The sequence below is a fragment of the Brassica napus genome, chromosome A1 (assembly GCF_020379485.1).
Source record: "Brassica napus cultivar Da-Ae chromosome A1, Da-Ae, whole genome shotgun sequence".
Lineage (NCBI taxonomy): Eukaryota > Viridiplantae > Streptophyta > Magnoliopsida > Brassicales > Brassicaceae > Brassica > Brassica napus.
Genome location: NC_063434.1, coordinates 9,558,390 through 9,570,635, shown reverse-complemented (window position 1 = coordinate 9,570,635; position 12,246 = coordinate 9,558,390). Strand labels below are relative to the sequence as shown.

The window sequence follows — 12,246 nt, the reverse complement described above, 5'->3', positions numbered from 1 at the left end:
ATATGCATTGCTGACTCCACTTTTTATTTTAAATATTCTTTTTTCACACTGATACAAGCTGCAACAAAAACAAATGTAAATTGTGTTTGTAAATGATTTGATTTATTTTAGTATTTAAGTGTTGAACCACTAAAATATTACAATTAGAATTTAAACTACTAAGATTGTTTTCAAAAAAGAAAACTATAAGATTGTTTTCAAAAAAGAAAACTACTAAGATCGTTTTTAAATTCTGGCGCAAGGTTGGCGGAATTGATGGATCTAGTAGTCTAATTATCAAAAGTCCATGATATCATATAGTACGTATTTTCATCTGGGTAAACATGTTTATTGGAAAACTAACTGATCTTTTATATTGAACTAGAGTTTGTGGTGATGAGTGATGGCCAATGATTTTGTTTCCATTAATGTTTCGTCTAAATTTGGTATCAGATTTTTTATGTCATTTTGTATCAAAATGTTTTAACTGACAAACGAATATTTATGGAGATATCGGATCATAAAACCCATCAAGAAGTCCACTAATTTTAAGTTTTTTTAAAGAAGTCCACTAATCCTCCATATCGAAAATCCACACGTTTAAAACCCTTAAGAGGACACGTCTATGCGAAAAAAGACGTAAAGAGACGGTGCATAAGTTTTTTTTTCTGGTTAAACAAGACTATTGCATAAGCGTAAGCTAAGGCCTAAATGTATTACATGTGCCTCTTTTGTCCACGTTTTTTTTCCTCTTTCTCTGCATTCACGTTTTCTGGTATACATTACCTGATCTCCACGTCGAAAAGTGTAAGCATTAGATAGATCATTCACTAGAGACAACAAATATATCTGTTACGTTTACATGTGCCAAAGTTAGGTATTGAATCTGTATGGTAAATATCAGTTCATGCCATCTTGTCACTAGACGTATGGTCCAGTTTCTTAGAAAACTTCGTACTTGCCAAAAAAAGTTGTCCGCTCAAAAACGTGAAGTGTACCAACAACAGTTTGAGTCTCTCTTGCTAACCGGAAAGCGTACTAGTAGTTTGAGTCGCAAAACACTTTTAAAACTACTCTATAATGTAGTATACTATAATTAAGCTTTTGAATGTTAGTAACCAAAAAGGGTTTCAGTAAGTTGTGTCTTAAACCATGCTATTATTATCTAGAAAGAATAGTTAAAACATTTTCATCGTCAAATATGTCTGACATTATATGAACAATTTTCTTATAGTCGCTATCCAGATTCCAGAATGATATAAACAAACATCATCAAATCAATAGATTAATTTAGCATATGTTATAAAGCGAAGTTTCATACTGAGGTTTGGGTCGTACTTTGGGCCTTGACACAAATACATTCAGCGCCACAACTTCTCTAAGTTGACAAGTCTTGCGTTGACTGAGCCAATATTCATGTCAATAGGTCATAATGCAGGGTTTCTTGTATTCAGATCTTTCTACAAGTTATCTAGACATTTCAGATAATTTTTTTTTTTATTAACATGGAATATCTCAAACCAATGGAAAGATCCACACAAAACTCCAAGAATAAATACAATCCACGGATATACTTTCTTTCGGATATTCAAATGAATTCAAACAATTGGCCGATATCCGCGTGACTATATGGAGCTAGTACTTTCGAACTGGATGACAATCGATTCCTAATCTAAACTAACATGGTGACTCTTCGTCCAATAGAAACCACTAAACCACTATAATGTAACTAATATTTCAGATATTTCCACAAGTTTCTCTTTAAGATTTACGATTTAGCACTTTAGAAGCTAGACCAATAATCATGATGTAGGGTTGGATCTACTTGAATCGTTGTAATGTTTTTATCAAACCATCAATGGTCTGATTCTGACACCTCAGTAGTCCCCTTATATGGACTAAGTCAAGGAAGATTGGCTAGATCTTATTTATTGCTTTTGTCCTTGTTAGGCTTATATACTCTTCTAATCTGAGAAACTTCTAAAATTGGCCCTCTAACTTTAATGTAGTGGATCATATGTTGTCTCTGTATTCAAACAAAACACCCTAAAAATATCATAGTTTAATACTGAAGATAAGTTTTATCATTTGAGTTTCAACACTTAACAGCCACATTCAAGCTGCATTGAATTTATGTTGACTTCTCGCTTATGCCAAGTTGGGCTGAGGAACTTGATAAAAACAATTATGTATGTGATACTCATTAACATATATTATTATGATTCACTTTCTTGGGTAAAGAACACAGAGCTAGAGTGAGAAGGGTTTGTTTATTTTCTAAAAGAGAAAGGCTTTATTCAATGAGAAAGATTCCTTCTATGTTTTGGGTACCTCTGTTCTTACTATCATCTTCTTTCTCTGTTGCTTTGGACTATAGTGTCATCACTCCAAGAGACTCTCTGAAAGATGGAGATACTCTTAGTTCTACAGACCGTGTCTTCCAGTTAGGGTTTTTCAGTTTCGACCCAGAAGAGCAGCCTCAACATCGGTTTCTTTGCTTGTGGTACAAGCAACCATTTGCAGTTGTTTGGGTAGCCAACCGAAACAATCCTCTCTATGGCACTTCTGGATTCTTGAACTTGAGTGATAGTGGCGATCTTCAGCTATTCGACGGTGAACACAGAGCCTTGTGGTCATCATCATCATCATCAAAAGCTACTAAACCGGCAAAAAATCCCTACTTAAAGATCAACTGTACAGGGAATCTTCTCTTGGGCGATGATGAAGAAGCTGTGTTGTGGCAAAGCTTCGATGATCCAATGAATACAATACTCGCGGGTATGAAGCTTGGGAAGAACTTCAAGACACAACAAGAATGGTCTCTAACGTCTTGGAAAACCCTAAAAGATCCATCCACTGGTGAGTACACTTTGTCTCTAGACACTCGAGGCTTACCACAGTTGATCTTGAGGAAGAAAGGAGATCCAAGTTATTCCTATCGGTTAGGATCTTGGAACGGCTTGTCCTTCACCGGAGCTCCAGCTATGGGACGAGAGAACACCTTATTCAACTACAAATTCACGTCGAGTGCGCAAGAAGTAAACTACTCATGGACTCCTCGACGCGATATCGTCTCAAGATTGGTTCTAAACACCACAGGGAAACTCCAGAGGTTTATCCAGTCGAAGCAACACGAGTGGAACTTAGCTAACACAGCACCAGAGGATGAGTGTGACTACTACTCCATATGCGGAGCTTACGCAGTTTGTGGGATCAGTAGCAAAAACACACCTTCATGTTCGTGTCTGCCAGGGTTCAAGCCAAAGTCAGGTCGAAAGTGGAACATTTCGAGAGGAGCAGAGGGGTGTGTCCATGAGGTTCCAACCAAATGCGGTAAGAAAGATATATTTGTGAAGTTTCCAGGTATGAAGTTACCAGACACTTCATGGTCTTGGTATGATTCAAGAAATGCAATGACACTTGAGGATTGTAAGATAAAGTGTTCAAGTAACTGCTCTTGCACGGCTTACGCGAATACTGATATTCGTGATGGAGGAAAAGGTTGTTTGCTTTGGTTTGGTGACTTATTTGATATGAGAGAGTATGCTAGCTTCGGACAAGATGTTTACATAAGAATGGGTTTTGCTAAAAAGGAGTTTAAAGGAAGAGAGAAGGTGGGAATGGTCGTTGGATCAGTGATGAGCATCGCAGTTGTTTTGGTTGCTGTATTTGCATGCTACAGAAAAAAGATCATGAAGAGATATCACGGTGAGTTTCTTAAATTAGATTCTCTTTTGTAACTATGTGATTTTTAAGTATTTTGTATTTTTCAGGAGAAAGTTCGATAAAAAGAGTTGGGGAAGAGGACATGGACATGGACTTGCCTATTCTTGACATCAAAACGATTTACATAGCCACTGATGATTTCTCATACATAAACTTTCTAGGAAGAGGAGGGTTTGGACCAGTTTACAAGGTTGTAAAATAATGTATCCATCTTTGATTTTAAAGTCTTGATGAATCTTTGAATTTTTATGATAAACTTTTTTTTAAAAATTATTACAGGGTAGGTTAGAGGACGGACAAGAGATTGCAGTGAAGAGATTATGTGAAAACTCAGGACAAGGAGTGGTAGAGTTTAAGAACGAAGTTAAACTAATAGCAAAACTTCAACATCGTAACCTCGTGAGGCTTTTAGGATGTTGCATTCAAGGTGAAGAACGTATGTTGATCTATGAGTATATGCCTAACAAAAGCTTAGACTTCTTTATCTTCGGTATGTTTACTTTACAAACTCATATCTCATCTTCTTATTATAGCTTTTAAGGTAATGACCCTTTTTCATAACTTATTAATTGTCAAATGATTGTAAATAAAGATGAAAGGAGACGTAGAGAGTTGGATTGGGGGAAGAGGAGTAACATTATCTATGGAATTGCAAGAGGGCTTCTTTATCTTCATCAAGATTCGAGGTTGAGGATCATACATAGAGATCTAAAAGCTGGAAATGTTTTACTAGATAATGATATGAACCCTAAGATCTCAGATTTTGGACTAGCCAAATCTTTTGGTGGAGATCAGAGTGAATCAAGCACAAACAGAGTCGTGGGTACATAGTAAGGAATAAGGATCTCTCTCTATATATATTTACTCATATCTTGCGGTATTGGTTATAGAGTTTATAATGCTCTGCTTGGTCATGACTACTTGCAGTGGTTACATGCCTCCGGAGTATGCAATTGATGGACATTTCTCAGTCAAATCCGATGTGTTCAGCTTCGGTGTATTAGTACTTGAGGTCATAACTGGCAAGACTAACCGTGGGTTTCAACATGCAGATCATGATCTTAACCTTCTTGGACACGTAAGATCATTCTTCCTAAATCAAATCTCATTCTTGAGTTAACTCTAATATTACGTGGAAGTTCATAGAGTCTCCATCAAAAACAGTTTGCTCTACGTGATGTTACTTACTCATGCCTATAGTAAATTAGGTTATAACCATGTAGGATCAGGGTCTGCCCTCAGATTTTTTGAAGGAGCAAAAACAATTTATAAAATAATTTACTAACTTTTTTTCTACAATTTGGGAGCATATGTTATATTATATCTTAACCCTTAAAATTTTGAATATCTAAAACCAATGTTTCATATCGCTATACACATGACCGGCTCTGTGTAGGATTCCTAACCAAATCCGCCGATAGTCTTTAGTGAAAAATCTTGAAAGGTAACTCTTTTTTTTTATTCCTTATATTAGGTGTGGAAACTGTGGGTTGAAGACAGAGCAATAGAAGTGCCGGAGGAAGATTTGCTGGAAGAAACATGTGCTGTCTCAGAGATTCTAAGATGTATCCATGTGGCTCTGCTTTGTGTTCAACAGAAACCAGAAGACAGACCAACCATGGCTTCTGTTGTCCTGATGTTTGGGAGTGATGGTTCTCTCCCTGATCCAAAACAACCTGGCTTTTTCACCAACCGGAACGTTCCAGATGTTTCTTCATCTCTAAGTCGTTCGATAAACCAAGTTTCCATTACAATGATACAAGGTCGGTAGAAAAAAAAAAAGGTTGTCGGTAGAAGAAATAAAGATCCTTTACAAACTATGGTTAGTAAAATGTGATGTAATAATAATGTCACCAAAGACAAAACAACACACACAAAAATAGTTAGAGATTATAGAATATACAAAGATTGATTACAAGGTTTATCTAGGATCTATTACACTCATGGTTTGAAAATTTTTGGAAGGAATCTCCAGATTAATCGATGTAGTGTCAGAATACAAGAGATTTCGTTCGTTGTAAAACCCAGGCTCTTTCGGATCAAGAAGCAACATGTCACTACTCAGCATCAGAACCACCACTGACATGGTTGGTCTGTCTTGGGGATCTTGTTGTACACATAACAGACCAATATGAATAGCTCTTAACACTTCAGAAACATCGGTACACGATTCCTTTAAAGCTTCATCGATTAGCTCACATGCCTTATCTTCTGTGTATTGCCTCCAAGCCTAACAAAATAACAATTCATTAGTACTGTAACAGAAGCTACGATAACACAAAGATATTATTTAGTCTGAGGATACACAATGAGTACTTTAAGGTTAGACTATAAGAAAATGTGTTAAGTTGTGCTGCTTCTACTTACGTGTCCAAGAAGGTTCAGCTTGTGTTCTTGATTGCAGAAACCGCGGTTTCTTCTTCCTGACACTATCTCCAAAACCAAAACTCCGAAGCTGAATACATCGGATTTTAATGAGAAAAACCCATCGATTTGATACTCCGGAGACATATAGCCACTGCAGAACGATAGAAAACAAATCTTTAGTAATAATAAAATGTTTAGCTTGCTTTACGTGGAAGACAAGAAAGATGAATAGTCTTACTATGTTCCAACCACTCTGGTTGTGTTTGCTTCAGTCTCATCTCCTCCCAAGGTTCTAGCCAATCCAAAATCCGATATCTTTGGAGTCATATCGGAATCAAGCAAAACATTGCTTGCTTTGAGATCACGGTGGATGATTCGAAGCCTTGAATCTTGATGGAGATACATCAGTCCACGAGCAATGCCTTTGATTATTTCCACACGTTTAGGCCAGTCAAGTTCTTGGCGCCGTTCTTTATCGAAAATAAAAGAATCCAAGCTTTTATTAGGCTGATACTCGTAGATAAGCATTCTTTCATCTTCCTCAACGCAATAGCCAAGAATCTTGACAAGATTACGGTGTTGTAGCTTTGCAATGAGTTTGATCTCGTTCTTGAATTCTTCTATCCCTTGTCTTGACGTTCTTGAAAGCCTCTTTACAGCAATTTCTTGTCCACAAGACAATGTTCCCTGGTAACAAAATAATAAATCATATCACCTTTCCATAAATATCGAACTATAATACCTATGTTGCATGACCTCTAAATTGTAAAAAAAAATAAACTAAAAATGTTTATAGCCCTTTAAATCTCAGATCAGGTCATGCGGACAAGAAGCTGCTGAGTTATTATTACCTTATAGACAGGTCCAAAACCACCTTGTCCAAGTTTATTCTCATCAGAGAATCCAGAAGTAGCTTCTGCAATGGCCTCAAGATCAAGAAACGGTAGCTCAGCATCTTCCTCCTCTTGTTTTCTGCTGGAAACACGGTCTAAATCGCGATGCGAAGTTTCTGAATATATCAAAAGGGTTTTAATCAGCTTATAATCACAATCTTAAATCAAGACACAAATAGCCACAACTGTTTACCTATTGTTGCAAGTTTCTTTCTCTTCCTCATGTTGCAGAAAGTCAGAACTATGCAAAGGCAAATAAGAAGCAATGCCGTAGAAAATACTATAATGAGCATGATCCTCATCTTGCCCTTCACGCCATAGTTTTTATACTTTGCTGTGAAAGAAACCAAAAAAAATGATCAAGAGTTTGTAAAACAATGTTTATTGTTTCACAAAGTCTTTTTAACTTACCTATTTCAGAAGTAGCAAGCCTCACATACAGATCTTGTCCATTTTCATTATATTCTCTTATATCAATCAAATCTCCAAACCAGAGAATACATCCACTTCCTCTATCTCTAATATCAAAAGGTGAATAAGCTGAGCAAGAACAGTTTCTCAAGCATACCCTCTTACATTCATTCAAATCCATTCTCATATCATACCAAGAACCTCTTGTATCAGGTAACTTCAACTTTGAAATCTTCAGAAAGTCTTCTTCTCCTTTACCACAACCCATTTTCACTTCTCTAACACACCCTCCTGACCAGTCCCCTGCATAGTAAGCCTCTGGAGATTTAGGAACAAACCCTTTTAAACACCTACAAGCTGGAGACTCATTGATGTTGCAGCTTCCGTAAGAGCCACACAACTTGTAGAGATCACAGCTATCCGTTTGAGCCGATAGATAGAAGTTCCAGCTCTGTAGGCTATCGACCCAAGTGTAACGTTGCAACGCTCCATTGGGATTCAACTGCATTCTTGTGATCACTGAAGGGTTTTCAAGCTTGTAAGTGTAGTAAACTTCTTCTTCCGTGAAGACAAACTCATATCGGTAAATAGGGTTAGGTTTTAGGTGAGGCATACCGGTGAATCTTAGACCATTCCATGGACCAGCCCTGAAAACATCAACCGAGTTTTTCTTTAAGAAAAACTGTGGAACACCGCTTGGATCCATTTTGTTCGTGTAATTACCAGTTGATGGATTGTCTGGAGATATCCAAGAAGTCAAGAACCGGTTAATTCCGGTTACAAAATTTATACCGTATTTCATTCCTGGAAGAAACGTGTCTCCTGGGTAATCTAAACTCTGCCATATGTAATCTTGATCATTCCCTGAGTTTCTCACGACTAAGTTACCTGTATCAAGAATCTGAACGATGGGGTTTCTTACAACGGGCTTCTCCAAAGAAGATGATGACCAGATGATGTAGTCTCTGCCACTGAAGAGACGTAAGCTCCCGTTTGCAGAGACTTTTAGGGTTCCTGAGAGGTCGTAGAGAGGAGAATCTCTGTTTGCGACCCAAACAACGGTCTGGAGAGAGACTTTCTTGTACCAGATACCGAGATAACGGTTTCTTGATCCTCCCGGAGAGAAAAAGCCGAGCTCGAAGCTACCACCTTTTGAAACAATGGTGTCTCCATCTTTAAGAGTCTGGTTTGCTGTGATGATATCGGTTGCTTCCATGACAAGAAAGGTTAAAAACAGTGAGATGAGGAGCAGAGGAAGCACATTAATTGCTTCCATAGCGGTTCCTGTGGAACCGGAGAGCGTTGGAAGCAATGTTGCTACATAAACAACTGATGTTAATCTCTTAGTTATTTATTTAAATATTGCAATTAGAGAGGAAATGGTATAAGTAATCTACGATGGCATAGGTTTTTATTATTTGTTAATGTGAGACATGGAAGATAATTGCAATGAGTAGCTGTGCAATATCTTGCATCATGTTACTATTGGCTCTTAATGTCAACCACAACGTGCCCAGTACTATGTTTATGTTGATAATATACTTTAGGACAATTGGCAAAAGAATGAACGATTCAATGAAGATGTAAATTTATTTATTTATCATTTGGAACCTTTTGTCCATTTGCAACTAGAAAATGTAATGGAAGGAAGAGTCTACGGAAAAAAGCGTAATTAAACAAAGTTTAAAAATAAGATAAAGTCAAGTGGGAAACTTCTCAATTTACAGAAATAAGCTCAGAGACGACGAAACTTAAACACTAACACCCTCTGCACAATGAATATATGTTGTGAGCTTGTGATGGGCTTTCTCGGCCCGACCTGTTTAAACTCTTGCCATTAACGATCGGTGTTACTGATTCAGCCTGTGGGCCAAACATCAGGTTGTGTAGAAAAAACGCGATGATGCATGATGAACTAAGTACAAATCGGTAAAGGCCTCAGATTATGTGTATACTTAAGAATTCAATTGATATTTTTAACACTATGTACATCATCTTATAATCTTTTATCTCTATTATAAATAATAATAAACTATTTGCAAATATGTGATATTTACGAACAACTTCACATACAGTTTCACAAAGTTCTCCATTTAATGCTTAGATCAACGGACGATTTTGAATGTATAACATTTTCGATGGACAAGCTCTTTCACGATCACAACACCTGCAACACTCTGAAAATTCTGATAAACTTGCATCAAAATTATATTATTTGAGAATCAAACATTAAAAAGCTATATATCATAGCTACTGGATAATCACCATTAAGACAAGCGAATACTTTTAGGTTTACATTTATGAGTGGTTTTAGTTATAGCATAGTTAATGGTTAACCACCATTAATACAAGCCAATAATCGAGGCAAGATTAACCCAAACCTAAGATATCATTACTCAGGATTCAGGAATCATGATTCAATGTTCGTTCTTTGAACCTGAGCCTTTTTAAAGTGTAAGCATTATTGCAGTGTGATTTTTGGTTTTATATAGATGGATATGAGGATATCTATGAAGATAATGACAATGGATATTCCTAAGCAAGATTTGGTTAGATTTTTTTCGATACTAGTACTAATTAAAAAGAGACATGTGAGAGACCAATCTGTATAATATTCTGCGTTGCATTAAATTTCCCATGGTGTTGTCTTTTAATGAGGGACACCAGAATACGAATATATAAAATCATTCACAGAAACTTCATACCAAAGCTACGAAAATTCTTAGTCGAACAATGATACAGTATTAAATTCAATATTAGATACCAAACAAATCAAAATTTTATTCGAAATAGACAAATTAACAGGACTATCAAACCAACGGTGTGTTAAAATTCCTCATAAGGTATCAGAGAGTTAAACTAACTAATCCCCCACACATCGTTAACTTTTTACTAAATTGATCGTTACCCATGAGTCCATAATCCACATATTTACACAAAATATTGAATATAAGTTTTGTAAGAGCATTTCCAAAAAAAAACTCTATAACTTTAAATATATAGTTTTTTTCTTTCCGAAAAATACTTTAAAACTTCAATTTAGAGTTCTGAAAAAGTTTCACTACTCAAAACTTCAAATTTAATATTTAATAGTATTTTTATTTACATTTTGTTTCTCACAATTAATTACACATCAAATTTATAATTTTTAAGTATTTTTCTGTTTATCGTTTTAATCCTTAAAAAATTATGTCATAAATATTTTATTTTTTTATTAATTCAAATTTTAAATTTTAAAATTTTAAAAATATGATTTATAATATTTAAAAACTAAAATTACATAACAAGAATATTACAAAAGAAATTTGATAAAAAAACTTTATAAAAAGGTACATGGAGAGATTATTATTATACAAATTTTAATATTACAACAACAGTAATAGTCTGATAATTTGTTCTGGTATTTCTAAAATATTATCCAAACAAATTTTGTGTAAATGAAGATAGAGCATTATGAAATAATTTTATGGAATATTGTAGTATTTACTTGTAATTTAATATTTAATTATGTATTTTTATTTATAAATTTATATTTAGTATAAAATTTTATTAAATAATATTGCTGTAATATTTTTATATATGTGCTAATTATTTATAAAACATTTGTGAGTTTACATTAATTATGATAAATAAAAAGATTATAGTGTAAAATATAAATAATTTTGAAGTTAAGTTGAAGTTTTGATTTTTGAGAAAAATATCTTGAAATTTCAAATATAGAGTTTGGTAAACTTTAAAATAAATAATTTTTTTGGAGTTGCTCTAAGAATATTTGCATAAGAAAAATATAATTGCCCTAAGAATATTTGCATAACCCCCTTACGTTTCTTTATTGTAGATTTCATGTTATTTGTGTTTGATAAGATAATAAAAGGAAAGTCTGGAGTAATTTCCAAATTCTCTAAGAAAAATATGACAAAGCCACTTGCGGAGGAAAGTGGCAGAAAACTTGCATGAATAAACAAAAGAAAACTCCTCCTTTACTTTACTCTAGTTTCTATATAAAACAGCAGAAGATTTTATCTTCTGCGACATTTCCTTTTCCGTGTCCGTGGAAACAGAGACAACACGTCAATGAATTGACGATTATACCTTTGAGCAAGCTTCCAAAAAAGTAGGGGTGGGCAAAAAATCCGAACCGAACCGATCGAACCGAACCGACTGAACCGAAACCGATTTGAACCAAACCAAAGTCCATTTCAAATCATTCGGTTGAAGAGTTTTCCAATCCGAATGGTTCAGTTCAGTTCGGTTTAAACTGAACCGAACCGATAAACCGAAGTGTTTTTATAGTTATTTAAATTAAAAATATTAGTGATATCAAGATATTAAAATCCTAAGACTTAGCCCAAGTAATTTACTTTTGCACGAAAGAAATCCTAATATAATTTGATTTCCATGACACTTCGTCTAACTTTTGTAATATTTGTCATTAAGCCCACATAATTTCCATGTTAATTGTTATAAAGTTATAAACTATATTTGTAACTTTTAAAAAGATTTTTATTTGGTTTAATATTGAATTTAATTTACATACTTAATTTTTTATTATGACCAACGCGATTATTTCATGACAATCATACATTTATGTATTAAAACATGATTTCTTGTACAATAAATAAACTAAGAGAAATCTGATTAAACCGAATCGAACCGAAATACAAACTGAATCGAATACAAACCGAACCGAATATAAACCGAACCGAACATAACTGAACCGAAATCAATCCAAACCAAACTAACTATGGTTTACTTCAGCTGGAAAAATTCTAGAACCGAACTAACCAAACCGAACCGAACTCGAACCGAACCGATAAAATAACCGAAGTGCCCACCCTGGCAAGAAGAAGCCCCACAACAACACAACTGA

General features: G+C 34.9%; 2 protein-coding genes across 2 annotated transcripts; one reads left to right on the top strand and one right to left on the bottom strand.

Moving 5' to 3' along the window:
- The first annotated feature begins 2,091 nt into the window (after nt 1–2,091).
- LOC106445785 (G-type lectin S-receptor-like serine/threonine-protein kinase SD1-1) lies at nt 2,092–5,627 on the top strand. Its single transcript, XM_013887421.3, has 6 exons — nt 2,092–3,687; nt 3,753–3,895; nt 3,985–4,195; nt 4,298–4,535; nt 4,633–4,783; nt 5,180–5,627. The coding sequence occupies exons 1-6, from the start codon at nt 2,280–2,282 to the stop codon at nt 5,474–5,476; spliced, it is 2,448 nt and encodes an 815-aa protein (XP_013742875.1). The 5' UTR covers nt 2,092–2,279; the 3' UTR covers nt 5,477–5,627.
- LOC106445793 (G-type lectin S-receptor-like serine/threonine-protein kinase At4g27290) lies at nt 5,332–12,156 on the bottom strand. The gene is made up of 6 exons (XM_048742724.1): nt 7,377–12,156; nt 7,159–7,299; nt 6,924–7,081; nt 6,311–6,759; nt 6,073–6,223; nt 5,332–5,935 (listed from the first exon to the last, which is right to left on the bottom strand). The coding sequence occupies exons 1-6, from the start codon at nt 8,650–8,652 to the stop codon at nt 5,627–5,629; spliced, it is 2,484 nt and encodes an 827-aa protein (XP_048598681.1). The 5' UTR covers nt 8,653–12,156; the 3' UTR covers nt 5,332–5,626.
- Between the last annotated feature and the right edge of the window lie 90 nt (nt 12,157–12,246).

Coding starts and splice junctions, on each gene's coding strand:
- LOC106445785 (XM_013887421.3), top strand. CDS start 2,280: ATGAGAAAGATTCCTTCTATGTTTTGGGTACCTCTGTTCTTACTATCA. Junction 3,688..3,752: donor GATCATGAAGAGATATCACG/GTGAGTTTCTTA, acceptor TGTATTTTTCAG/GAGAAAGTTCGATAAAAAGA. Junction 3,896..3,984: donor GGTTTGGACCAGTTTACAAG/GTTGTAAAATAA, acceptor AAATTATTACAG/GGTAGGTTAGAGGACGGACA.
- LOC106445793 (XM_048742724.1), bottom strand. CDS start 8,652: ATGGAAGCAATTAATGTGCTTCCTCTGCTCCTCATCTCACTGTTTTTA. Junction 7,082..7,158: donor AAAGAAACTTGCAACAATAG/GTAAACAGTTGT, acceptor TGATATATTCAG/AAACTTCGCATCGCGATTTA. Junction 6,224..6,310: donor ACCAGAGTGGTTGGAACATA/GTAAGACTATTC, acceptor ATCGTTCTGCAG/TGGCTATATGTCTCCGGAGT.